Source organism: Podarcis vaucheri (assembly GCF_965113315.1).
Source record: "Podarcis vaucheri genome assembly, chromosome: 4".
NCBI classification, from domain to species: Eukaryota; Metazoa; Chordata; class Lepidosauria; order Squamata; family Lacertidae; genus Podarcis; species Podarcis vaucheri.
In genome coordinates this window covers 77,544,653-77,572,324 of record NC_138762.1, presented here as the reverse complement: position 1 = coordinate 77,572,324, position 27,672 = coordinate 77,544,653, and the positions used below count along the sequence as shown (strand labels likewise).

General features: G+C 43.1%; 1 protein-coding gene across 8 annotated transcripts in view; it reads left to right on the top strand.

Moving 5' to 3' along the window:
* AFF3 (ALF transcription elongation factor 3) overlaps positions 1 to 27,672 on the top strand; it is a 224,539-nt gene that overhangs the window by 177,530 nt on the left and 19,337 nt on the right. For all 8 annotated transcript variants that reach the window (XM_082220026.1, XM_082220024.1, XM_082220025.1 and 5 more), the window contains 3 exons: positions 19,857 to 20,022; positions 21,619 to 22,644; positions 24,750 to 24,874. In XM_082220026.1, coding sequence (XP_082076152.1) covers positions 19,857 to 20,022; positions 21,619 to 22,644; positions 24,750 to 24,874 — 1,317 coding nt within the window. The remainder of the gene's footprint in view (positions 1 to 19,856; positions 20,023 to 21,618; positions 22,645 to 24,749; positions 24,875 to 27,672) is intronic.

The window sequence follows — 27,672 nt, the reverse complement described above, 5'->3', positions numbered from 1 at the left end:
TATGTGAACCAGAGGAGGCTCTTGGCATCCAGGAATGACCTCTCAGTATTTTAGTGAGACGACAGACATAGCATCTCCTGGTGTGTAAAATATGCAAAGTACCATGAGGAGGAAGAGGGTAGATGTGTGTGGAATATGAATTGCCTCAGCATATGATTAACCTCACTGGCTATGTAGTAAATAGAAGATAACTGTGATCAAAAATGAATTTGTGCAATTTATCAAGCTGAGGAACTGTGCATTTTGCAGTGAGGCAGGAAGTCAATTCCAAAATCTAGGGCAAATAGAGCAATAGGAAATTGCAGGGACTAAGAAGTTAATCATACCTTTTGACTGCTTTCATCGTTTTTGAAAGACAGAGTCAGTAGAGTCTTCACAGGAATGCTTCGCAGCAACTGATCAGAAAATAATTCTTTCAGCGAGTCCTTAAATACCATTTGTGATCACTCAGAACTCAATAGACTTTCTCACTTTAATGCCCTTTGATAAGTATGATTTTTTTAAAAAATGTGTATGAATTATAAATGAGTAGACCTCAAAAATATTTACAAGAAAACCAAACATTTGGTGTGTAGAATCTAGAAGCCCTAAATTATTATTTGATGAAATAAATTGTATATAGAACAATATTAGAATGATCATCTTAGAAACCACTGTGTGCCTTTGACCCTTTGAAATTTGTTGAAGTTACTCATACTCTATAAATAACAAAAGGATATAAAAATTAATACCCTGATACTATACATTTAAGCTAATGTGCATTCATGTTAGGTCAGAGCAGTAACATGTTCTGTAGTGGTTGTTGTTGGTACCTTAAGTGTAAAGCTTTAACCTAGCGCAGCAAGTATTGGAAACAAGCTATAAACGCATTGTCAAACAGTTGCTGTGAATGCCTGACTCATGTGCAGGGGAAACCATCTGGTTTGTTAATGAAGAAAAATATTTCTGTTTTATTGTTTGTTTTTGACACTTGAATATTGCATTGCCTTTGGGCGGTGAGAAAGCAATAAGACACAAATTATTTTCAACTTTTGTAATGGCTCCAAGTAGCTGTAACTCCATCTGTTGATGAGGGCAGCTCTTCCATTAGATTGGAGGAACCATCACCACAAGGAACAAAGAAAAAAGATGGAAGAGGAGGGATGTATTACAAATTGTGCATCGCATGCTGTTGCCGTTCAGATCTGAACCAGCTTGTGTCCTGCAGAAAGTGGCGTCATATGCAGATGTCTCTGATGTTGCCAATGTCATGTGAATTCTGACAGCCTTTGATAGAGTTCTTCATCAAGTGATTGCATTAGTTCCTCACACATTCATGTCTCCAGCATCATGTCAGCTGGATCTAAGTCCCTGGATAAGCTCCATTTCACTTCAGAACTGAGAAAATTTGAAACTATTCCAGTGTTAAAATTAACATGTGGAAAGTGGGTCCTACAGATTTGTAGCCCTGCATCTTTTTGGAATGGCACCACTAAAATTAGAACTTCGTGAATGAGGCATCCAAATTTGCTTGTGATGGGGTAACTAATATGATTTTAATAATAAAATAAAATAAAATAAGGAAGTGCCTTTAAGGCTGCAAGAAGCAGATTCCTTTCGGTATAAAGGAACCAGGGTTTTTTTAAAGTCAGAATTCTTCAGAACTCAGGTGGGCGCCATTACCATTATAAGACAACGGAGGTGTTCATGGTGAATTCCGGCACCTCTTTTTCTAGAAAAATAGCACTGAGAGGGGCTGTACTTTGAGATGGATAACTATATTTTCAGTTGGTGTCTGTTTTGTGTATAATTATTTGAAAGTCTGTCCCATCTTTTTTGTCATTAGTCTGCACGTTTTAAAAAAACATAAACACAAATCTTCATATTATTTTTTAAACTTGCATTTTACCCCAAAATACAAATTTCATACACATTTTGATACTTCTTTTGAGCCAATAACTGTATTACAAAATCATGTACATTTTGTCCCAAAATACACAGGTTACGGTACATGAATTTTAATATTTGCACATTGTTTTTGAGCCAAGAAATTGTGAAACCTGGGGGATAACAATTCCCGTCTGTCTGGGAAGTGTGAATGAGGCTGGTTTGCTTCAAAATGTGGACTGACTGAATCCTTGAACATCCTTAACTACAATCGGATATTAAACTAGGTTTCAGTTGGGGACAGAGCTAGTCCTGCCATGCAGCAAGTCATCATTTATTTACTGCTCTTAGACCCCACCCTTCCTCCAACTGAATCCCAGAGCTGATAGCAATGGTCTTAAAACACAATACAAATATCATAAAGCAGTAATTGAGATTATCATCAAAACAGGAACAGCCTTTAAAACTCCAATGCAGTGAACAAAAGCCTGGCAAAATAAGTTCCTTTTAAGTTTATGCCTGAGCATCAGCAGTGTGTGAGACAACCAGATTCAGAAAGGAGTTCCATGGCTGGAGAGCCACCACCATAAAGTCTCTGCCTTATGCTGCCACTCTATGGGTTCACCCATTGATGGCACCACAAGCAGGGCAACTCCTTGCAAATCTTAAATCATGGGCCAGATGATATCGGGGAGGTGTTCCTTCAAGTGCTCATGTCCCAGGCCATATAGGACCTTGTACATCAGTTCCAACACCTTTGAAGTAGGCAGTACTATACAATCCCAACTTGCTGCCCCGTGTAACCAGTCAGCAGTGCTCTGCACTAGGGCTGTCCCATGTAGAAAGGCAACCCATCTTAATGGGGCTACACCCTTTCAGGAGAAGTTAGATGCAGCACATCCAAACTTCACAGGGAGTGATCCATCCATGTTAATGGGGTAATAATACCCACCACCACCAGTTCACAACCCATCCACTTTGTTCTAACTTCAGAAGAAAGCATTTGCTCATGTTTGTGTCGGTAGACATTTTAAAAGTATTATTTTGAAATGTCCTGCAGCGGCATGCAATAAATGTTTATCTTATTGAATTGTGCCCAGAAAACAATAGCAAGTCAGGTGCTGGAGCATTGTTGCAATGTGCCCCCCCCCAATAACTTATTCTGCCTCTTCAACTCAGCTATACCAATTTCTATATTATTTTATATGAAGGAAAAATCTCTATAGGCTCTAGAGCCTTCAGATATTGGGATTTTTCTTGTTGAGAAGCATTTCCCCTGTTCCACTGGGAAGTCTTTTTAGGGACATCTATATATGTTCATAGGCGCCGACTCCATGGGGCCTGAGGGGGCTCGAGCCCCCTCAAAAAAAATTTTGGGGGGGCTCAGCCCCCCCAATAATCTCGGGCGCCCTTCCAGCAGAGCGCCGCCGCCGTCCCCCGCCTCCTCCTCACCTGCTCCCTCGCCAGCCAGCCAGCCGCGTGCCCTAGTCGGAGAGCCCCGGCCGTCCCCCGCGAGATTAGGGAATCCCCGGGGGCGGGGGCTCCTGCCTCGCTGCTTCGCAGCACCACCGCCACTGCCAAGGCACTGCCGGGGGGAATTTCCTTCCTCCTGGCGGTTTCAGCCCCCGCGAGAACAGGGGAATCCCGACCGGCCACACCTCCCAGCCAGCCAATCGGCTGGCTGGGGGGGGCGTGGCTTGCCCTATTTAGGGCCGGAGCGGAGGGGGCTCGCCCTCTCTTCTCCGGCTAGCCCCACGTTTCCCGCATATCAGCTGTTCCGGAGCTGATTAATAGGCGCAGCACGCTCTCCCCTATTCGGTCACGAGGAGGCGGCGCCACTTTATTTGCATATTCATGAGCTTATTTATTATTCATGAGCTTTCCCGGCCCCCCCCCCCCAATATTTTTTATAAGTCCGCGTCCCTGTATATGTTGGTTTAAGTACGGGTCCGTCAATAGACTTTACTAGATCACAATTGTTTTCCTGAAAGTTACAGCTAACCCGTTTATTTTAAATGTGGCAATGCAAAATTACTCACATCAGATAGGATGTTTTGTAGTTGTATTTCTGGTGTTATTTAAACATTACCCATGCATTATTCAGCATGGTTTTCATTTTTCATGCTTTTGTGGAAAGAAACAATTGAACTTTGAAGAGGTTGGGTTTTACTGCGCGAATTACTTTGTTTCCTACACCAGAATGCTTTTCATCTCTGTGGAAGTATTTAATTTTCCTATTCATGCAAACATATGTGCACCAACGTGGGATTCATAAATTATACTTCCTCCTCGTTGACTGGTACAATAAGCCTTAATTTTTTTTAAATAAATGAACAGATAGTCTGTCAAAATATTTATTGTAAACAATCCTGGAGGATTGTTATCAGGAACGTCATCAAGAGATGCAAATTGAATCAGACACTTCCTGGTTGTCATTAACAAATATTTCCTTTTGCCAGGACAGGGGGTGATATGCAGTTGGGGGAGGAAAAATTAGTTCCCCCTCAAGAAGTGGGATGGCTCTTCTATATAGCTGCATAAAGGGTTATTTCTTGAATTGCCATGTAATCCTGCCCTTTATTTATTCTGCTGCCTACTCTTTTAAACGCACAATAGGGGGAGTAGGAGGAACTGTGATGTTTATTACAGCTGCCTTAATGGTGCTGCCTTTTACAATCCCCATGGTGAATCTTATTTCCAAGGCTTCCTTTTCCACTTTCCTTCATTTCCAAATGTTTTGCTCCTTTGGCTGTTTTTCAGATTTTCTTAAGGTAAGTGCTTTCCTCTTCTTCCACCACCTCCTCCTCCTCCTCCTCCACTCCTACCCTGATTTTCTCTCCAACATAATGCACTCGTAATCTGTTCTGCAGAATGCTTCTCATGCAACCTTGAAACCCTACGAACTCTTAGGTCTTACAGACACAAAAAGTCCAGCTTTAAACAAATAAACTAGCCTATTTCATGCTGTTTAGCTCTCTGGAACAAGTCAGCCTTCTATTGAAAGGTTAATGTGCCCTGCATGGCTAGCGCACTCTGACCTATTCTTCCCCACACATATCTTTATAAGTGGCTCTGTGAATACGGAGCACAATGTAGCCAAAGATGAGCACTATTTATTTTCATTTATTTCATTAAGCACATCAAGGGCAGACTTTGGTCATTCAAATTGCAGTGACACCCTGTGGGAAGCCAAAATTTGGCACCCCACCTCTCACCTTCTGTTCTGCTCAATTCACTACGTCATAGTTGCAATGCCCTGTTGCACCCCCTAGGCTCAGCGCCCAGTGTGGCAAAACCAGTCACACTGCCCTAAATCTGCCTCTGAGAACAGGTTTAATGGTGCAATCCTATGCACGTATAAAGTAAGTCTCATTAGCATTGCAGACTAAATCAATGGAACTTAATACAGTCGCACCTTGGTTTCCGAACAGCTTAGTTCCCGAACGTTTTGGCTCCCGAACGTCGCAAACCTGGAAGTGACTGTTCAGGTTTGTGAACTATTTTTGGAAGCCGGACATCCGATGGGGCTTCTGCAGCTTCTGATTGGCTGCAAGAGCTTCCTGCAGCCAAACAGAAGCCACAGTTTGGTTTTCAAATGTTTTGGAAGTCGAACAGACTTCTGGAACGGATTCTGTTCGACTTCCAAGGTACGACTGTAGTGTTCAGTTTTCCTTGAATCATGCCTTGGTATATATCTTACTACTTGCTTGAGCCAGCCATAGCATTATCTGGTTTTCCTCTACAGAGATGAAAATTTATTCTGTTTCTTGATCTGCAAAATATTCTCCACCGGGTGGTTAATGTATGTCCAGATTCTAAAATAGCTATACTGCTCAGTTTGCAGTGCAGTGTCTGTGTAGTCTAGATAAGAGTAGGCAATTAGCCTTGCGAATCATTTCAGATTACGGTATTATTACAGATTTTCAGAGGCAGCTTCGTATTCAAAGTAAAAATGTGCCACCATCACCTATAGATTGAAGAGACCTTTACTTGTAATGAAGAATAGGCGGATCAATCTATTTCTGGCCATTATCAGTTTTGTATGTGTTCACTTCTATCTTGTGTCCACAAACAAACAAACAAAATTGTATTTAGGTGCATTTTAATTTATATTTATATTCACATTTTAGCTCAATATGCATATGCCTAAATGTATTTTGTCCTAAAATACGTATTTTGTCATGGATTCTGGTATGTTTTTTGAGCCAAGAACTATACCACAAATCCAAGGGATAATTACATTCTAATCCGTACTTTAGTTTGGAAGGCTTGGATCAAGTCAGTTCACATTGGAATTCACAGGAGCCAAATTTCTCAAGCATCCCTACTTGTAACCAGTCATCATGCATATAATACAGTGGTACCTCGGGTTAAGTACTTAATTTGTTCTGGAGGTCCGTTCTTAACCTGAAACCGTTCTTAACCTGAAGCACCACTTTAGCTAATAGGGCCTCCAGCTGCCGCCGCACCTCCAGAGCACGATTTCTGTTCTCATCCTGAAGCAAAGTTCTTAACCCGAGGTACTATTTCTGGGTTAGCGGAGTCTGTAACCTGAAGCGTCTGTAACCCGAAGCGTCTGTAACCCAAGGTACCACTGTAATTCATATAGCTAATCAGAAAGCCATCTAAGCCATAAAATTTAATGCACGTTGAAAGCCATAGTATCCAGCCATACTATCAACCCCAACTCCTTCTACTTCATTAAATAAGGGGTGGAAGTGTCTGTGAATTTCAATGCCCCGTTTCTAATTTTTCCAATCTTAGTTCCCCACGTTTGGCAGCAATTATTAGGAGAATTTCTCCTAATAAGCACTTTTTTTATATGCAGTGTTTACTAATTGCAATGTGTATGGGTTGCTAGTGTGTAAGTTGCCGCCTCTCCAGGCTTTGTTGCCTTGCTAAACCTTTCAGTCTGGGCAGCCCTTCACTTCGTGGCTGCCTCAGTCGCTAGCAGAATCCGTCAGTGGGCGTTTCTTAAATCTTTTCCAACATAAAAGTTGTTTGACACCCAGTCTCCTCCTACTCTCTCTGCGCAGAAGTCTTCTGCACAGGGTGGGCGTGGGTAGCGGAGGACCCGTGCTCTCCCCGCTGGTGTCTGGTGAAGAGTCCTGGAGCCCTCTCGCCGATTCCCCCATCAGCCCCTCTATATCCCTGGTGTTGCGCTGATTTGCTTCCCCAGCTGCGGAGCTGCCTCTCTCCCTGCTGGGCCCTTCTCCAGCATCATTTGAGAGCCTTCCCTCCGCCTCTAGCTCCGATGTCAGTTCCCTGACACTAATGCACTCAAATAAAGTTTGCTCTGTTTAGATAAATTGGGCTGCAGATCTGTTGAACTTGGCTTTCTGACTCACCTGCTTCAACATCCAAGCAGCCCAACTGATTTGTGGGCCATCCAAGCAGGCACTCGCCTATTTCTTTTTCTGACACCACCCCAATGGTTCCCAATCGGCTATCAGACACCACTGTGGCAAGCCCCATTTCCTCCTGGCTCATCTACATGACAAAGATAACAAGTTGCAGCATATCCATAGCTGTCAAGCGTCCCTTATTTGGTGGGACAGTCCCTTATCCCAGCACCATGTCCCTCTGCTGTCCCTTATTGATGATGTCCCTTAAATAAGCTACTGAAGGTAATGGGGCCCTTTCTATGTCCAGCTGTGCTTTGTCAACAACAAATTGTTGCTGTTTTTTGTGTTGAATATATGCTATATGGTAATTTATGGACCTAACAGGTATCTAAAGCCATTTGCACGCAACAAAATACGAATTTATCAAAGTAATTGCTGATCCCTTATTTTGGCTGCTGATCCCTTATTTTCGAGGCTGCTGGTCCCTTATTTTCAAATCTGTAAGTTGACAGCTATGAGCATATCATTCCTGAACATGGGAATGTGCAGGCCTTGCCCAAATACCAGATTCTCTCTCTCTTTCTTTCTTTCTTTCTTTCTTTCTAGAATTGGCAAGCCGAGCAACAAAATGCTATGACTCTTAGGAGGAAAAAGAAGTAAATCTCCTTAGGAAAACGTAGCAGTCCTATCCAGAACTTTCTGTGTTATGAACTGACACGTTGTGATTTATGCCCTTGGAGGTTTCATGCTAAGGAAACGATATATTTCAATAATGTGAAACCTTCTCTTACCTGCTAGTGATGAGAATTCCTGCTCTGCTTCCTGTGCCTCATTTGACAAGGCCAAAGAGAGCTTTAAAAAAGGGGGGGGGGCTTTTATAGCTGCCAGTGATCAATGGCATGGCAACATCCAGCATTAACAAATGCCAGTTGAAATTCTGCTCATCTCTAAATCATGGATTTAGCGGTTCAATAAATATGCCATTTAAAGTCCCCCTTTTATAGTAATGATATTTCATTGTATTAATAATTCACAACAATTAATAGGATGGGTTGTGTAGTGACTTTTATGATGCAATTGCAATTAGAGGAATGCCCACCATAGTTCAGAATTATTTTAATTATTATGGATAATTAGTCAGCTTTAATTTTTGCATTTGTGGGCCTCTTATGGCTTCTCAAATTGCTCCTTTGCTATCACCTCTTGGTAATTGTTCCTAACAGAGGGAGAATTAGACTAAGCAGGAGTAAGTAATGCATGTTCCTGTGTGAGAATGGCTCATCTTTAATTATCTGCAGTTGGAAGGCTTAGGTTCTAATTCATGAGCAGCATCGCTAAGAAAGGCTGCACGGGGTCATTAGTTTGTTATGAAATTTCATACCTGATTTCAGGGGGGTAAATTTTTGGTTCAATGTGGAAGTGAAGGTGGCGGATCTTGGGGTCTCAAAATTCAGCTGCACCCTCTGTGACGCCAAAATTTGGCCTCCCCTCCATTCTAAATACAGTGGTACCTCAGTTTTCAAATGTACACTGGTACCTCAGGTTAAGTACTTAATTTGTTCCGGAGGTCCATACTTAACCTGACACTGTTCTTAACTTGAAGCACCACTTTAGCTAATGGGGCCTCCTGCTGCTGCCGTGCTGCCGGAACACAATTTCTGTTCTCATCCTGAAGCAAAGTTCTTAACCCGAGGTAATATTTCTGGGTTAGCGGAGTCTGTAACCTGAAGCGTATGTAACCTGAAGCTTATGTAACCTGAGGTACCACTGTACACACACACACACACACACACACACACACACACACACAGAGTGGTACCTCGGGTTACATACGCGTCCCCCTGCGCCCCCCCCCCAAAAAAGCACTGTCTGTGTGTGTTTGTGTGTATGTGTAAAACCATTCCCACATAAAAATACATTGAAGGATGGGGATAAATTCACACTTGAGAGTACAGAGGGAAGTTAAAATGTGTTGGTGGTTAGCCTAGCTCCATTAAATTATCCTGAGTGTGTGCCCTGAGTCTTTATGCAGTACGCATATAATGATCTTCCCAAAATAGCAATTGTAGCTCTCACATTACATCTGGAGATGCAGATATAATTTATGGGAATGCACCTGTGTCTTTAAAGCGGAAAGTGAGAAGTAGCCTTAGGCATGCTGTCTTCAGCGGCTTCTGAGTAATTAGAAGATAATTATTGGATATGACATCTTTTACTTTGTTATTTTTGTCCAGGTTTTCTTTTAAAAGAAATTGGCACATTTATATTTTAAGTAGCTTCGAACCAATGCTGTCACAACATCAAACCATATTAGAACATGTGAATTGTCAAAGCAATCTTTTCAGAACTTCATCAGCAAACACCATGGTTTATTAGCATGCTTTCCCTGCATGTTCCCACCCCCACCCCCACCCCGTATTACTAGCTATGCAAGATGCAAATGAAGTATCACACATGGCTTATTCTGAACATCACACTGTAATTAAGTTTGCAGATGGCCGAAAAATAAACAGTGCTTATTCATATAAGACCAATATTGGAAGAGACTTCAAGAGACTGCAAATAATTTCAAATGGATTGGAAGTTTATCCAGAGTTTCTCTAGTGCTAGTATTACTTAACATATGGGCCCTAGATTTCCCTCACAAGGAACCTCCCTAGAGCCCATGTTGCCAGGACTGATACAGGTAGTTATGTCAGGTTCTTACAAGTTAATCACCCATACACAGCCCCTACCTAGGGCTTCATTTGTCCCCCATATCAAATGTGTCCTGGTTTTCGTGTGCCAGTTCATTAGTCACAAATGGGAAATGTGATGGATGCAGTGTTTGTTTGCTTGCTTGCTTGCTTGCTTCCTTGCTTTTTAAAAGGTGCTGAGTCTCCAGCGTGTCTGAAAATCATATTGCCTTCTTTCAAAGGCTATACCGTAATAACAAGAGGTGTGTGGAGTAATGCAAAACAGGACTAAGAGCTCCTTTATCTTAAACATTTGTGAAGAAGAGAGAACTTCAACAAGTCGCGTTTCCCCCCGCCCCCAGCCCTAGTATGGCAAACTTTGTCTGTCAAAATTCTCTTTTCTATACAACTCCTAAAGGTACATGAGCTATATTCTCATTTGCATCTGGCTAGGCTAGTGAGGAAGGGGCAGGCAGTGGCTGGTGACAGTAGGGACTGGAGAGCAGAGTGGTGCTGCTTTGCCTGCCTTTCCAATGCTAACATCACTGCCGATAACCCAAGACGGCGAGGGGCAATGTTATGTACTGAAGTTCTCACCCTGGGCCAGCAGGGGGATACTGTAGATAGTTTTCACTCAGGTCCACACATGCAAATAAGGGATTGAAAGTGGCGTTCAGTGATTGGATAGTTACAGAAAATGGTTACTGTTGCGTTCTAGTGGAGCTCTATATAAGCAGGCTGGCTGAACCCTTCAGTTCAGTTCTGTTCTGGCCTGTGAATAAACAAGAGCTGTTTGAAGAATCGCTGTGTCGTCTGATATGTTCACCCACAACTTAACAGGCAAGGCAGCAGAAAGGTCAGTGCGATGTGTCTGCAGTGGCAGGAGTGTCAGATTAACTCCACTGCTGCACATGCACCATAGCCACGTTCCCCACTACTTTGCTCTTCCCCCCTTTCAGTTACCAACAGCAAGCTCCACATTGGTAAGCCAAGTAAGTAATACCACCCCAGCCCATTCTGCCCTGCTGACCACTACTGGCTAGGAATCTATGATTATTTCAAATCTTCCTGAGGTGAGCATGATGCAGTTTTTGCCCCAAGAAACTACTGATTGTGGTGTTTTTTAAAGAGCACTATTATATTGCTGTTTGCCAGTTGTCATACTGAACCTAGGATGAGAACAACAAATGTGTCAACATAATGTGTCAGCGTAAGTGCATTTAAAGCATGCTTTCCCCAAAAAAATCCTGAGAACTGTAGTTGACTCCCCACAGAGCTACAGTTGCTAGCATGCTCAGCAAACTACAGTTCCCAGGACTCATTGGGAGGAGAGCCATGTGGTTCAAATGTGCTTTATATGCATAGTGTGTACACAACCTTACAACACTGAACACAGTTTGACTTATTTGAGGAATATGCTGTGGGCTGGGCTGTTAAATTTGCAAGGCCTTCAGTCTTACACACACACACACACACACACACACACACACACACACACACACCCCTTGGAAGAAATGTCCAGTTCACCACTATTAAGATGTTTCTTTTCCTATTTGAAATCCACTTCCTGTGGAGGCTGGGAAAGAAATTTACTTTTCCAGGCCGATCCGATAAAGAGTTAACTTGCACAGAGCGGGCAGTCTAGCTGCTCAAACTCAGCTGATGCAAGGTCAACGGCAAACACAACCAAGAAAGTCAGAGTTGCTTTATTTTTCTTGTGAGCAGGTCAAATAAAACACTGCTGATGTTCCATTTATCTGGTGTGACAAGCAAACACTTGGCAGCCATTGCAAGCGCACACTGGAATCTGGCACCAGTCTCCTGGCCCAGCTGTCAGCCTGCTGACTAATCACTTCATCCTGAAGTTAATGCAGCTCTAGGTTTTTAACACTCTTTCATCTCACATACCCAGGCGCTCAGTCCTTGGAGAGAGCTATTTACTCTGGTAATGCAGTTATTAATTATAATTCCCCCCCCCCTTCGTTTTTGGCAGTAGGCTACTTGCATTAATTCTTTTCTTCAGCGTTTCTCTAATGTTTACAATCGTCGTTGCAGGTGGGGAGTTATTTTGACACTGCTTCTCCAACTTATCAGCAAGCTGTAATGGAAAGCTCCAAAAAAAATTAGATTGGATTTCCTTGGCTTTGTGTGTGTGTGAGAGAGTGAGAGCGTGAGAGAGAGAGAGAGAGAGCTTGTTAAGGTTTTATTTTTAGCATTCTGCTCAGGGATTTAATTAATTAATTAATTATTTTAGCTAGCATAATATTGTAGCAATTAGACTCTTAAGCACCGTGCAGCATGCACCTGGTTTTTGTTTAGAAGGCTAATTTGCCTTAGGTTTGCATTATCGGGTGGTTCTTGCAGTTCTGTCAGCATAAATAGCATCTCTCTCCCAAGGAGAGAGTTTAAGATGTAGGTGTAGCCTGCAAACTCTCTTCTTTTTTTGGCAGCAGTCGCTTCAATTGTTGTGCTCGTAAAGGTGGCACTGTAAATATACTATTATTGGGGAAAATGTTATAGCAGAACGATGCCATGTAGCCCAGTCTTAAATATTTTCTGGTGTCAGACCCTTTTCCCACCCACCACCCACTTCTACTGAGATCGACCGCGTAGGAATTGGAGAATAAACCTTTTCTGTTGGGACATCCCAGTTGTGAAATGTCCTCTCTCTGCCTCTGTATACACAATGCCTACAATTCTTGTTTTTTATTATTAATTCAATTTTTACCCTGCCCTTCCTCCCAAAGGGGCCCAGGGTGGTCATACTACCTACAGAAGTAACACAGCATAATTTAAACATTTACAAAAAATTAAAGCAACTAAAAGTACATTGTTGGTATATATAGAGCAGTTTCCAAGCTCATGGCTTTCTGGTGCCAAACATTCCAGTTTCTTGTATTTTTATCCACCCCATGCTTTTGGCGATGTATGGCTGCTGTTTATGGACACTTCTGTTAGTATTTTATCCAGATTCTTTGCTTTCCATGGCTCTGGTTTGAAATGTGGTTTATTTGATTATGCATTTTACATTTTTATTTAAAAAGATTGCAAGGCACCACAGACATTTTATGGAGAGGCAGGGTATAAATGAAATTTCCAGAGCTCTCACTCATCAGGGCTCCCATTTTTAGTATAATTTCCAATTCCAGTAAGGTTGAAAAATATTCTTGTTTCCTCAAGACTTCAGAAGGTGCCCAAGAAAATTGGCAGAAAACAAAAGTAATATTTAATTACCTGGTTCACTCTAGGACATTCGTTTTCGGGATAGTACCTCTAAATTCCACAAGAACCGGGGCTCTATCACCCCTTTAATAGGAATTTTGACACATGGTGCTTCTCACAGTGCTGTGTGAGAGAAAAGTTTGCATGCTGAAATCCTGTTTTCTTCTTTTGCTCACCCCTGACTATTAAAGTTCAAGTGCATTTGTTCAAAGGAGCCTGGCAGGCCATAGAATGCATAATGTTTCAAAATCTAAATGACACTTTTAGTCATCTGACTTTCAGTGAAAGCAATTGGGAAGTAAAGTAAGAGTTTTAAAATCTGATCATCACCACCAACATAAGATTCAGGTTTATCTGCCACACGGGCACAATCCTTTCTTGTCTTGGCACTAGGGATGGAGGAGAAATTTTAATTTTGTTCGTGTTTTAATGAAAAAAACTCCCTAATTCATGCAGTTCAGTCTAATGTGCAAAATGAAACATGATCACCGTTCAAATTTTGCACTCGTCCAACTTTTGTGAAGCAGTTCTCTGACAGAACATTGTGAACCAAACCTGTATTATGTTAGGGGAAATTCCATAGAAGAATATTTATATTAGTCAAAACTGCATACAAACATGTGCATATTGGGAGAATTTCACACTAAAAACGCTGGTGTGTTTTTGTTAAGGATTTATTTATTTATTTAAAACCCCCAAAATTGCTGCATAAATGTGGAGTGCTAGATTTAGGACTGGAACAATGAGAAACTGAGGGAAACCAAAATCACCCCTCCTTTGAACTTATGATCAAACGAGGGCAAGAAAATGGAACTACAAAGAATTGTGAGGATGCATGGAGAGAAATTAAAACCATGCTGTTGGGTCCTTTGGGGCAGTCATTCCTCCCATCGGATACATTATGCCATAAGTAAACTATAAGGTCAGTGAAGCACTCCTTTCTGATTTGGGTAATGACTTTGTTTTTGTCCAATCTGCAGAGGGATGTCATTTAAGTTCTTAGTTCTGAGTGGGGTGAAAGGGACTTGTCACCTTCTGTGACAGGTATGGGAGATAATGTGGGAGTTATGGTTTGGTGAACAGGGGTCAGCAAACTTTTTCAGCAGGGGGCCGGTCCACTGTTCCTCAGACCTTGTGGGGGGCCGGACTATATTTTGAAAAAGAAGAAGAATGAATTCCTATGCCCCACAAATAACCCAGAGATGCATTTTATATAAAAGCACACATTCTACTCATGTAAAAACACCAGGCAGGCCCCACAAATAACCCAGAGATGCATTTTAAATAAAAGGACACATTCTACTCATGTAAAAACATGCTGATTCCTGGACCATCCGTGGGCCGGATTTAGAAGGCGATCCGGCCCCCGGGCCTTAGTTTGCCTACCCATGATCTAGAACATGCATGCCTTCAGGGCTGTGGGACTCAGTGGCACAGTTAAGGAGCACCTTTGGGGCCTACATCTGACTGGAGTTGTTAAGCTCCAGAAAGGGATGGAGCATGAATGCCTCCCCAGTCACCTGAGAGGGTGGGGCATCATCATCATCATTTATTATTTATACCCCGCCATCTGGCTGGGTTTCCCCAGCCACTCTGGGAAGCTCCCAACAGAATATTAATAAAAATAATAAAGCGATAAAACATCAAACATTAAAAACGTCCCTAAACAGGGCTGCGTTCAGATGTCTTCTAAAAGTCAGATAGTTGTTTATTTCCTTGACATCTGATAGGAGGGCGTTCCACAGGGCGGGTTCCACTACTGAGAAGGTCTTCTGCCTGGTTGCCTGTAACCTCACTTCTTGCAGTGAGGGAACCAGCAGAAGACCCTCGGGTAGAACGGTAGCGGGTAGAGGATGGGCTACTCCTGGTCATTGGCAGCGTTAGCTCACCCACAGTTTTTTTTATTAATTAGATCTCACACCTTGTTCCCCTATACAGATTGGAATGTTTAAATAAATGTGGCCCAGTTCACCCAACCTTCTGCATCTTGCCTTATTTCCCTGTGTGGCAAGGGCACTGGTTTCCAGGGCCTAAGACACTATGTTTTCCCCCATCGCACCCCACCGCAGCCGGTCTTTTTTTTTTTGGAAGGGGCCAGTCCCCCTCCATGTTCAGAGCCCCCCTCCCCAGCAACATCAGGACATCATGCAGCTATGCGCCAGGCCCCTCAGTGCTCTGGAGAAAGTGGCGCCTCCGCTGTGTGGTCACAAGGTGCAAATGAACTAGAAAATAAGCAAAAAAAAAAAAAAAAAGGGTAACACAGTTTGTGAGGGAAAATAAAGCTCCTTTATCCACTGGGAAATTAGATGAAATGCATGAATAGTCTGTGTTAGTTTTCTTAAATTGGATGTAGGGATGCTAAAAGATGGATCTCATTGGGCAAGAGGAATTTGGCTGTCAAAAGGTCAGTGCTGTTTTGTGTAACTGACACTGAGGCAGAATATGACAGCATCGCTTAATAAGCCCTCTGTATCTGATTCCAGTGAGAACTCGGCTGCATTCAGTTTTGAGGGGTCCTCCTATCAGAAAAATATGAGCCAATTGTATGTTTAGAAAAGGGCAATAAATATTAACCACAGCCAAAAGATATTGACTTTGGAGAAAAGACATGAAGATCTGGACATGTATAGTTAGGCTTGAGCGATAACAAGAAAGGCAGCGATCGAAAGTACATTTTCTCCCAAGCTCTTTGAAATAAATGAGACAGGTAAATGTGTTTAGGATTGGTGTGTTAAGAGTCATAGCACTTTTCAGATTTGAAAGGTTTCAGTGCTAGCCAGGCAAAGATTTAGGATTGTGGGATAACTGTGTATGGAAATAGACTAAAGATAATAAATTATGTGAAGGTACTGGTGCTAAGCATGAGGGGCATCGCCTGCCAATGATATGTTTTAAACTATTGAGCATTTTCCCCTGGATAAGGTAGGGAGAATGTATTTTTGTCTGAGTAATTTGAAAGCAGTACAGATTATGTGCTAGACTGTGTAAAAGACTCTTCAACTGCACAGGAAATCAATCGAAAAACTTAAGTGGTCACTTCCTTTCAGACACTCAGGACGATAGCAGTGCATTGAAATATTAAGTCATTGATCATATACACTTTCAAAACATAAAGTTCAAGTAATTTGACTGAGGAAGAATTAATCATGAACTGTAATTAAATGTACAGTATATCCAAGCACTTACAGAGCTATAATGTTGTCATTGGCGGATTATAACTAAATACTTGTGACTAATGAAATCACATTGATTTAATGAATTTGAAAGGGAGGGAATCTAAATCTGCAGTCCTAGATGCTTGGAAGGTGAGCGACTTTTCATTCTGCTTGTGAAAGAGCTCTGCTATGCAGCTTGGGGCAATACCCTCAGGGCCACCCCCACTGTGCCCTGACCCCACCTGCTTTTCCTTGCTACCACCAGGTGCTTGCTGCCTCCTCCTGCTTTCCCACCACTGCAACCTCGCATCCCTCCACAGCCATGCTTCCCCGCTGCTGCGGCCCACCCTCAGCCTCATTGCCATGCCAATACCACAGCCAACCTGCTGTTGCTCCACATCTGAATCCTGAGAAGTTGGAGTTGCTGTGGGTTGGTGGTTCCTTGGTCCTGGAATTAGCTGAGTGACCTGTTCTGGAGAGGGTTGCACTTCCCTGAAGGAGCATAGCCTGGGTGCTCTCATTGATTCCACCTTATTGGAGGCATGAGTGGCTGCAGTGTGGCATTCCTCTTCTGCCAGGCGTTCTGAATCTTCCTCTTCTGCCAGGCGTTCTGAATCTTCAGTACAGTGGTACCTCAGGTTACAGACGGATCAGGTTACAGACGCTTCAGGTTAGAAGAAGAAGAAAAGTTTGGATTTGATATCCCGCTTTATCACTACCCTAAGGAGTCTCAAAGCGGCTAACATTCTCCTTTCCCTTCCTCCCCCACAACAAACACTCTGTGAGGTGAGTGAGGCTGAGAGACTTCAAAGAAGTGTGACTAGCCCAAGGTCACCCAGCAGCTACATGTGGAGGTGCGGGGAAGCGAACCTGGTTCAGCAGATTACAAGACTACCGCTCTTAAACACTATACCACACTGACAGACTCCGCTAACCCAGAAATAGTACCTCAGGTTAAGAACTTTGCTTCAGAATGAGAACAGAAATAGCACCGCCGCGGCGCAGCGGAAGCGGGAGGCCCCATTAGCTAAAGTGGTACCTCAGGTTAAGAACAGTTTCAGGTTAAGAACGGACCTCCAGAACGAATTAAGTTTGTAACCCGAGGTACCACTGTTCTGGCTTATTTATTGAGAGGGACCAAAGGAGGGATGTTGTATACAGAATTGAACCGTGAATTTCAGGTGCTTTGTTTTTGTGTCGTTTTGTATGTTGCGACCTGCCCTGTGATCATTTTGTGATGAAGTTCAGAAACCTTAGCTGGCCCAGTATTCAACAGCCAGGTAGCTTTGAGCATCTGACACCAATCTTGGTCCAACTGCCTTAGCTGCCAGTTAGTTTCTGGGCCCAATTCAAAGTGCTGGTTTTGACCTATAAAGCCTTAAATGGCTCAGGACTGCAATTCCTCAGAGACCACCTATCCTCATATGAACCAGCCTGGACCCGGTGATCTTCATCGGAGGCCCTTATTCATGTGCAACCTCCAGAGGGTGGCAACATGAGAAGTGGCTTTTTCTGCAGTGGCTCCCTGTTTGTGGAATGTTCTCCCCCAGGAAGTTCTCCTGGCCCCCTGTTGCATATCTGTAGGTTCCAGGCAAAAACATTCCTCTTCTCCCAGGTCTTTGACTAATTAAACAATCTATGGCCTTTTAAACACTTTGTGTGCATGGTGTGTGTGTTATTGTTTTGTTTGTTACTATGTCACATATTTTTGTCTTTTTATCCTGCAAATAGCCCTGTGATCCTTGGTTGTAGAGCGGTATAAAAATTTAATAAATAGATGTCTGTGTTTGCTGGGCAGCTGCATAAGCATTTTCTAATTCATGGTGGAGCATGTATCTTGCAGGTTCAATCCCTGGTATCTCTGGTTAGGGCTGTGAAAGACTCCAGCCTCAAACCCTGGGAAACTGCCACCAATAGGCGTCAACAATACTAGATGGACCCTTTGACTTGACTCGCTTGTTGTGTCACGAATTGCAGTCTTACCTGGCAGGTGGCAGGTAGCTGCCACCATTGAGGATAGTAGAAATGGGGCATTGCTGAGGTGGGTAGCTGGTTGTGGACTGGGAAGCCATGAACTTGCCCACCAGCACCAGACTGGGTTAAAATGCAGCTGTTGGCAAGGAAGGACAACTCCTCATCAAAGTGGGAAAGAGGTTAAAGTAATCAAGCGTGCCCCAGCAGCAGCAGCTGGACTCACCAGACTAGTCTGATGAACACCAGTAGCACAGGTGCAGAAGCAGGTTGTTGTCTCATTATCAATACGAACAGAGCAAGTGATTTGAGGGTGATTGTGCCCAATAGAGCTGGGCAATATATAGATATATCGCCCAAAACCGATTTGAAGTCCTTATCATGATAGCGGTTTCATAATTTTTGACCTGACAATATATTGCGAATCATAGTGTGTGTGTGTGTGTGTACGTGCGCGATGCAAAAATGACAATGTAGGAAAAACCATGAAGCCAGCCAATGCCTCTACATAGCTCCGTCTTTATTTCAGACATTGTGATATATCAGTACATCATGATGTTTAGCTGGTGGTATATTGTGAAGTTAAAAACCAGATATCACCCAGCAGTGGCGTAGCGTGGGTTGTCAGCACCCGGGGCAAGGGAAGTAATTTGCGCCCCCTAACCCATGGATGTTAGCACTTGAGTGCGAGCGCGCGCCCCCCAGATGTTGTGCCCGGTGCGGCCGGCCCCCCCTGCACCCCCCACGCTACGCCACTGTCACCCAGCCCTGTTCACCTCTACATAAAAAGGTAAAGAGACCCATTAGGTCCAGTTGTGACCGACTCTGGGGTTGTGGCGCTCATCTCACTTTATTGGCCAAGGGAGCCAGCGTACAGCTTCCGGGTCCTGTGGCCAGTATGACTAAACCACTTCTGATGAACCAGAGCAGCGCACGGAAAAGCCGTTTACCTTCCCGCCAGAGCGGTACCTAGTTTTCTACTTGCACTTTGATGTGCTTTCGAACTGCTAGGTTGGCAGGAGCAGGGACCGAGCAACGGGAGCTCACCCTGTTGTGGGGATTTGAACCACCAACCTTCTGATTGGCAAGTCCTAGGCTCTGTGGTTTAACCCACAGCACCACCCGCGTCTCTTCACCTCTACATAGTTCCATCCTTATTTCAGACGTCATGATATATCAGTATATTGTGATGTTTAGCTGGTGATATATCACGATGTTGAAAACCAGATATAGCCCTGCCCTTGTGCCCAACATCGGAGTATTCAGAGCCTTGTTATTTGTGGAAGTTGTCAGTATCGCTAATGAACACACACATTGTTTCCCTCCTTTCCCTCTTTTTTGCAAGCTCTACGTTTTCCTCTGTCCTGCTGACATGATGTGGAAAGTTGCATGGTAGATGCTGCACCTTAATTTAAATGCGACCACCATTGCTAAACTTCCTTCTGGACAAATTCTTCCAACAGGCCTCTGTTTGCCAACATCTGCATTAGTGTGAATCCTGCAAAAACAGAAGTTCTTTTTATAGGGTATAATAGACATGTGCCTTGATTTACGTTCTCTCTCTCTCTCCCTCCCTCTCTCTCTCTCCCCATTCCCTCCCACCCTTGATTTGGGTCTGGCAGCACCACTGTGCAGCAGTCCAGCTGCAGGATCGCGGGGATCACCAGCAAGTGCTCCAGCAGCAGCAGCTCCAGTGAATCTGAGAGCAGTTCAGAATCCGACTCAGAGAGTGAAAGCAGTTCTACCGAGAGCGACAGCAAGAAGCCCTCTCATTACTCCAGCCCAGAGGTAAGGAGTTCTGCATCTTTCACTCCCGTTGAAACATAATGAGCAAGAAGTTAAGTTTCCGAATCAGTGGAACCTTTGTCCCAAGTAATGTGTTTAGTTAGGATCAAGGAGGTTTTATGCAGTCCTTTAAAAAAAAAGAAAAAAGGTGCCAGATCTCATCATGAAGTTGTTACCGTAAGTGCCACACCTTTAACACACTTTTTACATGGGGGGGGGTGGCAGTGGGGAAGGTGCCAGTACTGCAGAAAAAAGCACTGGTTTTATGTGGCATCTTGGTGGGTGACTTCCCCATGCCTTAAGTGTGGCATTTTGTGCAGTTGAGAAATTGTGAAAAAAAACACTATTAAAAAATCCTTTTCAGCCCTGTTGCCTGTTGGAAACACAAGGCAGCCTTGAGCCACTAAGCCTATGAGACTAAAATAAAAGAGTGCATACGCTTTTATTCAAATTTCAGGGCATGGCTGAGCACTGTGCATGTTTAGCAGTATGTCCTATATGAAGTATGAATGCAATATATCCTATATTCCAAGCACGCCCCCAAGCTTACTACATTGGCAAACATCACTCCTGTAGCGTTTCACTCCTGTGACAAAAAGACCACTCCCCCATGTTCCTGGTCCACTACACCACTATTCCTAGTAAACTTGCAGCTTCTAAACCTCAGTTTTATTCATTCATCTAAAACATTTATATACTGCCTTGTATGAATGACCTTAAGGCCATTTAGAGGAAAAAATGAGAAGCAAGTATCAATACCAGCAAAGCAAACAGCAGATAATAGCTGGGATAAAATAATATATGGTGCACTCCAGACACCACTGAACTACAGCTCCCAACATCCCTGTTTCAGTTTTTGTCCAGAAAACCTGGACAACACACCTTGCTCTGAACACTTTCTGGGGAAGCAAGTCCCGTTGAACTCAGTGGGGGCCATTTCTGAATAGGCACTGTGGGATTGTGCTGTTAAAAGAGATAAAAAATAGTTATTAAATATTCACAGTAAACACAGGAATACTTCCTTTGGATGGGGCTTTGTGTTCTTGTTTCTGAATAAGATTGAAGAGTAACATCTGTTCAACCTTGCAACTCCGCCTGAATTCAGTGGTTCATGCTTGTTTCTAAGGTCATTTGTTTCTGTTGGTAGTGGAGGAACACCATTAATCAATGCCTACGCTATACTAATAAAAGTCATTAACTGTACATGTTGTCTTTCATATGGTTTCCTCCCTTTTCTATTCTGAGAGGAGCCTGAGTCAGTTCTGGACAAACTTATGAAGGGTAGTTCTCTTTATGAAATCTCCATGTACAAAGGGGGTGCACTTGTGAATACTAGATGCTGGTATACAAGCCAGGAGACCATCCCCATCATGTTTTGCTTGTGAGTGATTGAGAAATCTGGCTGCCACTGTGGGAAATGAAGTGATGGATAGTCTATTATGATAATAGAATAGCCGTACTTTTTAGTTAAATAACATTTTTATTTGCTTGCCATGAGAAGAATAACCAGTTCCTTAAGAGTATAAAAGCACTGTAAAGTCTCTACTGTATAAGCTGGAGTGTTATAAATGTTTGGCGTTTCAAACTTTATTTTCCTAGCCTGAACAGCCATCGTCAAACAAGTGGCAGCTGGATAAATGGTTAAATAAGGTTACTTCACACAAAGCACCTATTCTGAACCAAAACGGACTGGAGCTCTTTCAGTGTTACAGCAAAGGGAAAGATGAAGGGCAAGACTGTGAACATTTACCTCCCATTTGCCAAACTGGTCTCAGAGATAAAGAGGTTAAGAATCCCAGCAAGGAGGACCTGAGGCCTAGGACAGCTAACAAAGCCCCGGGGCATAAAGGAGGGAAGCAGAAATCGCCTCCTTCAGCTGCTGCCATTTCTGGAGATAGTGGTCCTCTGAGGAGGACAGCCTGCAAAAAACAGCCAAGAAGGACAGAGAGGACCTCTGGTGGTGATATCTTAAATGGCCATGCAGCTGATGATTTTGACTTGAACCAAGTACATTTGGAAAATAATAGCACATGTGAACAACCTAAAACCAGGCCTTGCAACAACAAAGTAGAGCACAGGAAGGAAACACGTGCTGCCTGCGAAAAGAGGCGTACAAGGGGGTCAGGTAAAACAGCACCCAAATCCAAGGAATTTATTGAGACAGATTCTTCGTCTTCAACGTCCTCAGATACAGATTCTCAGTCGGAACAAGAGGATTACCCTTTACATAAGCCTCAGACTGTGACCTCCGCATCAGCTGGAAGTGACCAGAAGCTGAAGGACCCTGGGAGTACTAATACCAACAAAGCAAACAGCAGTTGCAGTGCCTTTGGTTCAGTTAACACCAGGACTAGTAACGACATAGCAAAGGAACTGGAAGAGCAGTTTTACACCCTGGTTCCATTTGGTCGGAACGAGCTCCTATCTTCCCTGAAAGACACAGACGAAGTGAAAGCACTTTGGGTCAAAATTGATTTGACTCTCTTGACCAGAATTCCACAGCACTTACCTGAGGAGCCACTGCAAATTAATGCTGGAGTTAAAGAAGCAATCAGTATGCAGCACAACATTGTTACTGATCTGCCGGCAGAAAAGGTCATCCCCAAATCTAGAAGGAAACGGAAGGTAGGCTCCTTATATTTGTTTTTAATTTTTAAAGGGCTAAAAGGAAGTGCTTGGTTGCATCTAAAGTGTATGCCTGTACAGTGGTACCTCAGGTTAAGTACTTAATTCGTTCCGGAGGTCCGTACTTAACCTGAAACTGTTCTTAACCTGAGGTACCACTTTAGCTAATGGGGCCTCCTGCTGCCGCCGGAACACAATTTCTGTTCTCATCCTGAAGCAAAGTTCTTAACCTATTTCTGGGTTAGTGGAGTCTGTAACCTGAAGCGTATGTAACCTGAGGTACCACTGTATAAGTTTCCTGGGTTGTATCCAGTGCTATGTGAGCAGAGTTCTACCTGCACAACAGGACATTCATTTCCTCCTCTTCCCCTCACCCCCTCATTCTCACAGTTGGCTCCAAAGGGTCCCCCCAACCCTCTGGAGCTGATTTTGATGTTGTGAGTGGGATAGAGGGGACAAGCGAGGACATTCCATTGCATTCATGGAAGTCTGTTGTGCCAACACAGCTGTAGCACTGGGTCTACAGCCCTTATCCTTCAGTCACTATAGTGGCTCACAGCATATCCAGGGGTGGTGGAGGTGAAATTTAGTCAGTCCACATTTTGCAAACCTACCATATTTCAAAACCAAAATGTGAACTGAAGCACAGCTGTCCTTTGAAATTTGTCCTCCTCCAAATTCTGCAATGCAGTTCTTAAGCAAAAAAAAAAAAATATGGTTTTTTAAAGTACATATCATGAGTAACTGTGCACAGAAAAGAAAATTGAAAAAAATAGTGAAAAGATTGTACAAAAATTGCTTGCAAAAAAAGTACACATTAGAAGGAAAATGCCTTAAAATGTGTAGAAACTTTGTGGGACCTTTTTTTTAAAAAAAAGCAGCAAACTGAAGCAGGCATGGGGTAAACTGAAGTTAAGGTTGGAAAAATGAGAAAGTAAGAGAAACCAAAATTGACAGATTCATTCATTCCTGTCTCTCTCTGCAAATGCAAATAAGATTCCATGTATTTTAGGAGAAACCCCTAAATGATCCCCTAAGAACTTTGAAAGTTATAAAGAGATTAGAATTATTATTATTTTTTAAAAAAAGTAATACAGATGAGGCCTACATTTCTGTTTAAAGGTAAAGGTAAAGGGACCCCTGACCATTAGATCCAGTCGTGGCCAACTCTGGGGTTGCTGCGCTCATCTCGCTTTATTGGCCGAGGGAGCCGGCGTACAGCTTCTGGGTCATGTGGCCAGCATGACTAAGCCGCTTCTGGCAAACCAGAGTAGCGCACGGACACGCTGTTTACCTTCCCGCTGGAGCGGTACCTATTTATCTACTTGCACTTTGACGTGATTTCGAACTGCTAGGTTGGCAGGAGCAGGGACCGAGCAACGGAAGCTCACCCTGTCACGGGGATTCGAACTGCCGACCTTCTGATCGGCAAGCCCTAGGCTCTGTGGTTTAACCCACAGCGCCACCCGAGTCCCTTACACATTTCTGTTTCGCATACAGTTTCTAACTTGACCCTAAAGTTAGAGTACCCATCTGATCAGGATCACCCAGCTTATCAGGGTAGCGCCATGTACCCACCTTCTCTAGGACAGTGTTGCTCTGGCTTGCTAGGATGTGAAGGGGAGGCTGGCAGCAGTGCTGGGCTTTGTCAGGTCCCCCTGCCAACAGGACCCCAACATTTATCACATACATACCTGATTTTCCCCAAAAGTCCTATATTCACTGGTGATTTGTTATGTGTTGGGGAGCAGTGATGCCACACTCATTGGGGCAGGGATGAGGCAGAGTGAAATGGCACTAAGGGCAGAGAAGCTCCAGGTTGGCAGGAGTCAATGTCAAGGAGCACTATAGAAAGTAAACAATGTGCCCTTTAACTAATATAAATAAACAAATGTTGACGCAGAAGGAGTTGTTATGTTCCTAATTGTGAATAACTGACATGGCTTAATACTTAATATATGTACACACACACACAAACATGCATGCAAGCATCCTACCAAAATATAAAATTTATAAGCACTACGGTGTTCAATAAATAGTAATATTCAACGTCTATACTGTTACCTGCACAATTCGATATATGATGGACCCTTTTCTTCCCTTAGTATGAAAATGAGGAAGAAAACAGGGAGAGCAAGAAGATTCACACTGAGCAAGAGTGCTCTTCACATTTACTTGCTTCAGCCCAAGTTGCTTCTGCACCAAATAATTGCAGTATGATTAAAAACAGGTATGTGTTTCTTGTGTTAGATGAGATTTGGTCTTTTAAAATTCAGTGTAAATGATACTTGGTATCTAAAGGGAAATGATTTTGCATATTGCTGCAATTTACTGTCAAAATGTGTTAACTTCTACTTACAATTACTGGATTTCGTTCAAAATATTTATTTGTTGTTATGGCGTATGAAAAAATCTTAGCATTGTAAATATCTGCAGCAAAAAAGGGGGCATGTTAAACTGATTATTAAAAACTGCCACTTGGCTTGAACCTTCAGGGTAGGACAGGATGCAATAATTTAAAACATTTTCTAGAGGTGTGGCATGCTGATACCTTCATCTTGATTGTCAGTGGCTGCGGTATAGTGATGCCAGCCTAGCCCGCGCAACCAAGCAGAGCACGGCCACACTGAACCACCTGCTCAACCAGCTGGCTCTTGGCAGGCAAAGAGGAGCACAAGGTTGGGCTCCTCTGAGGTCGCCTGTGTGGGGGTGCCTGGTTTGCGCCCTCTCAAAAATCGTGTACCCAGGGCCACAACCCCCCTGGCACTCCCACACACATACTACGCCTCTGTCAGTGGCACTCATCACCTGAGACTGCTATTCGAATGTAGCTGGATTCCTGTAGATGTCAATTTAAATGATCTATTGCGAACCTTTTTTAGTATGGTTGAAGTTGCAGTTCACACTGGTGCTACAAGAGAACCAGAATTATTCAGTGGCAAATTTATGTGGGAAGTGGCCATCGCTCAACAGTAGAGCACATTATATGCATGCAGATAGTCCCAACTTCTCCAGCTAAAAATAGCAGGGGATGGGAAACATTTCTGCCTGACACCTTGGACAGTCACTTTGAAACAGGTAGTACTGGACTGAGTGATCCAGTGGCCTGACTCTTTTTAAGGCAGATGCATATGTTGATATACTTCTATTAGGGATTGGGCTTCGTGGGGTTTATTTATGGGAATTCATTGCAGGGCCTGTTGGTTCCTCTGTGGCCTGTTCCTCCCTAAGGCAGACAGGCATTTGCAGAGGCTGCTTGTGTTGATGTCATCAGCATGTGCCAGTGTCTTGGTGCCTCTGTCCATATCGTGCGTAAATTAAGAGAAGGTGACAAAATGACGCTGGCATGGCGCTAGAGAATTGTGTTTGCTGTCACAAGTGGTGTTATGGCCATTAGGGAACAGTTAACTCAGCTGCGATACTGCATGACTTGTACAATTAGGACTGCGCTTATCTCAAATGATGTGCAAGGAAGGGGGAAGATTTGCATTTCTCAATGAAAAATATTTCTTCTGTGATGGGGAAAGGGATTTTTCCCATAACAGAGATAGTTCCTTGAGGGATTTGGGGGGAAAACACTACTTAATAGACATTTTGCTTGTACAGATGATGTAATTTGAAGTTCACTATCTCGAAAATTAAAGCCTTTTTTAAAAAAAAAAATAATCCAGAATGTTACAGAAATGAAAAACCATATTATAAACTCAGAGCTAGCAGACTATTCAGTCCACAGTCTTACCCTGCCGTGTTGTCTTCCAGCTAGACTATTATGTTTTATGGGTATTTCTTACCTCTTTATAGATGCAATAGAGCACAATATGTGCTTAATCTAGTCAGGAAAAAATATGGGGCAAAATATACTTCGTTTTATAGCACTGTTTTAGTGTTCTACGTTAATTTAGCAGGTCCTCTCTCTGTTCATTAATTTATCTTATTAGTCTTTAAAATCTGGAAGCACCATGCTTCATAATTTAGAAGCCCTTTTTATAGGTTATCACCCAGCATTTAGCCTACTCCAACGTGGACATGTGTAAAAGGTAAAACCGTGTTTCCGAAACAGTGCTCTGCTGCTAGTTTAAAATGCAAACATTTTAATATGCGTTTTCCTTCCTCTTGTAAATGTGCACTTTTTGTGAGGAGCGCAAAGAGTTTCACAGCATGGCTGGCTCACCTGCAGCAGTGCTATCATCCCATTGAGTTACTGAAGGATGACCCTTGGGATCCCTTCCAAGTCTACAGTTCTATGATTCTATGAAATGCTCCTCACTCTCAACTTTTTAAAAACCAGTACTTAATTTATGCCCTTTTATGTTACACCTTCTTCACTGAGCTCAGGGTGGTCACCTAGTCCCTCCTGACCCTCATTTTATCCTCACGATTACCCTGTGGGATAGGTTAGGCTGAAAGAGAGCAACTGGTCTAAGGCCATGCAGATTGCATCGCGACTTAGCAGGGATTCTATCCCAGTCCTCGTCTAACACTCTAATTCAGGTGTAGCTCACATGGTGCCCTCCACTATTGTCCATGCAGGCTGGGACTGATAGGTGCTGTAGTTCAACAAGGTTTGTAGGACACGGCATCACTACTCCTGCCTTAACCATTATACAGCAGTAGCTCTTACAGCACAGTGAATCTTCACTTCAAAGTAGGTCTCACCCAGTTCAGTGGGGGTTACTCCTATGTAAACGGGTACAGGATTTCAGTCTTAACCATTTTCTTATAAATAAAATGATAGAATGCCCTCAGCTTTTAAAAATACATATTTAAATAAGCATTTATGTGTGAAATGTTGTGCCGATTTTTTATTTTTAATGGCACAGACAGGAAATAAACTAATTTCTCTATTCCTAACCCAATATTAATGTCGAACACTTGTGTTCTGGTCTTTTGGTTCTGCCACTAAATAATGTTACTCTGGGTCAGAATGTCTAGGCCACAATGTGGCTGTGAAACAGAAGCAAATGATAAAAATTATTGTCTGTTGAACTTTGCTCTAGGAGCAATAAGTAACAGCATACTGCAGAATGC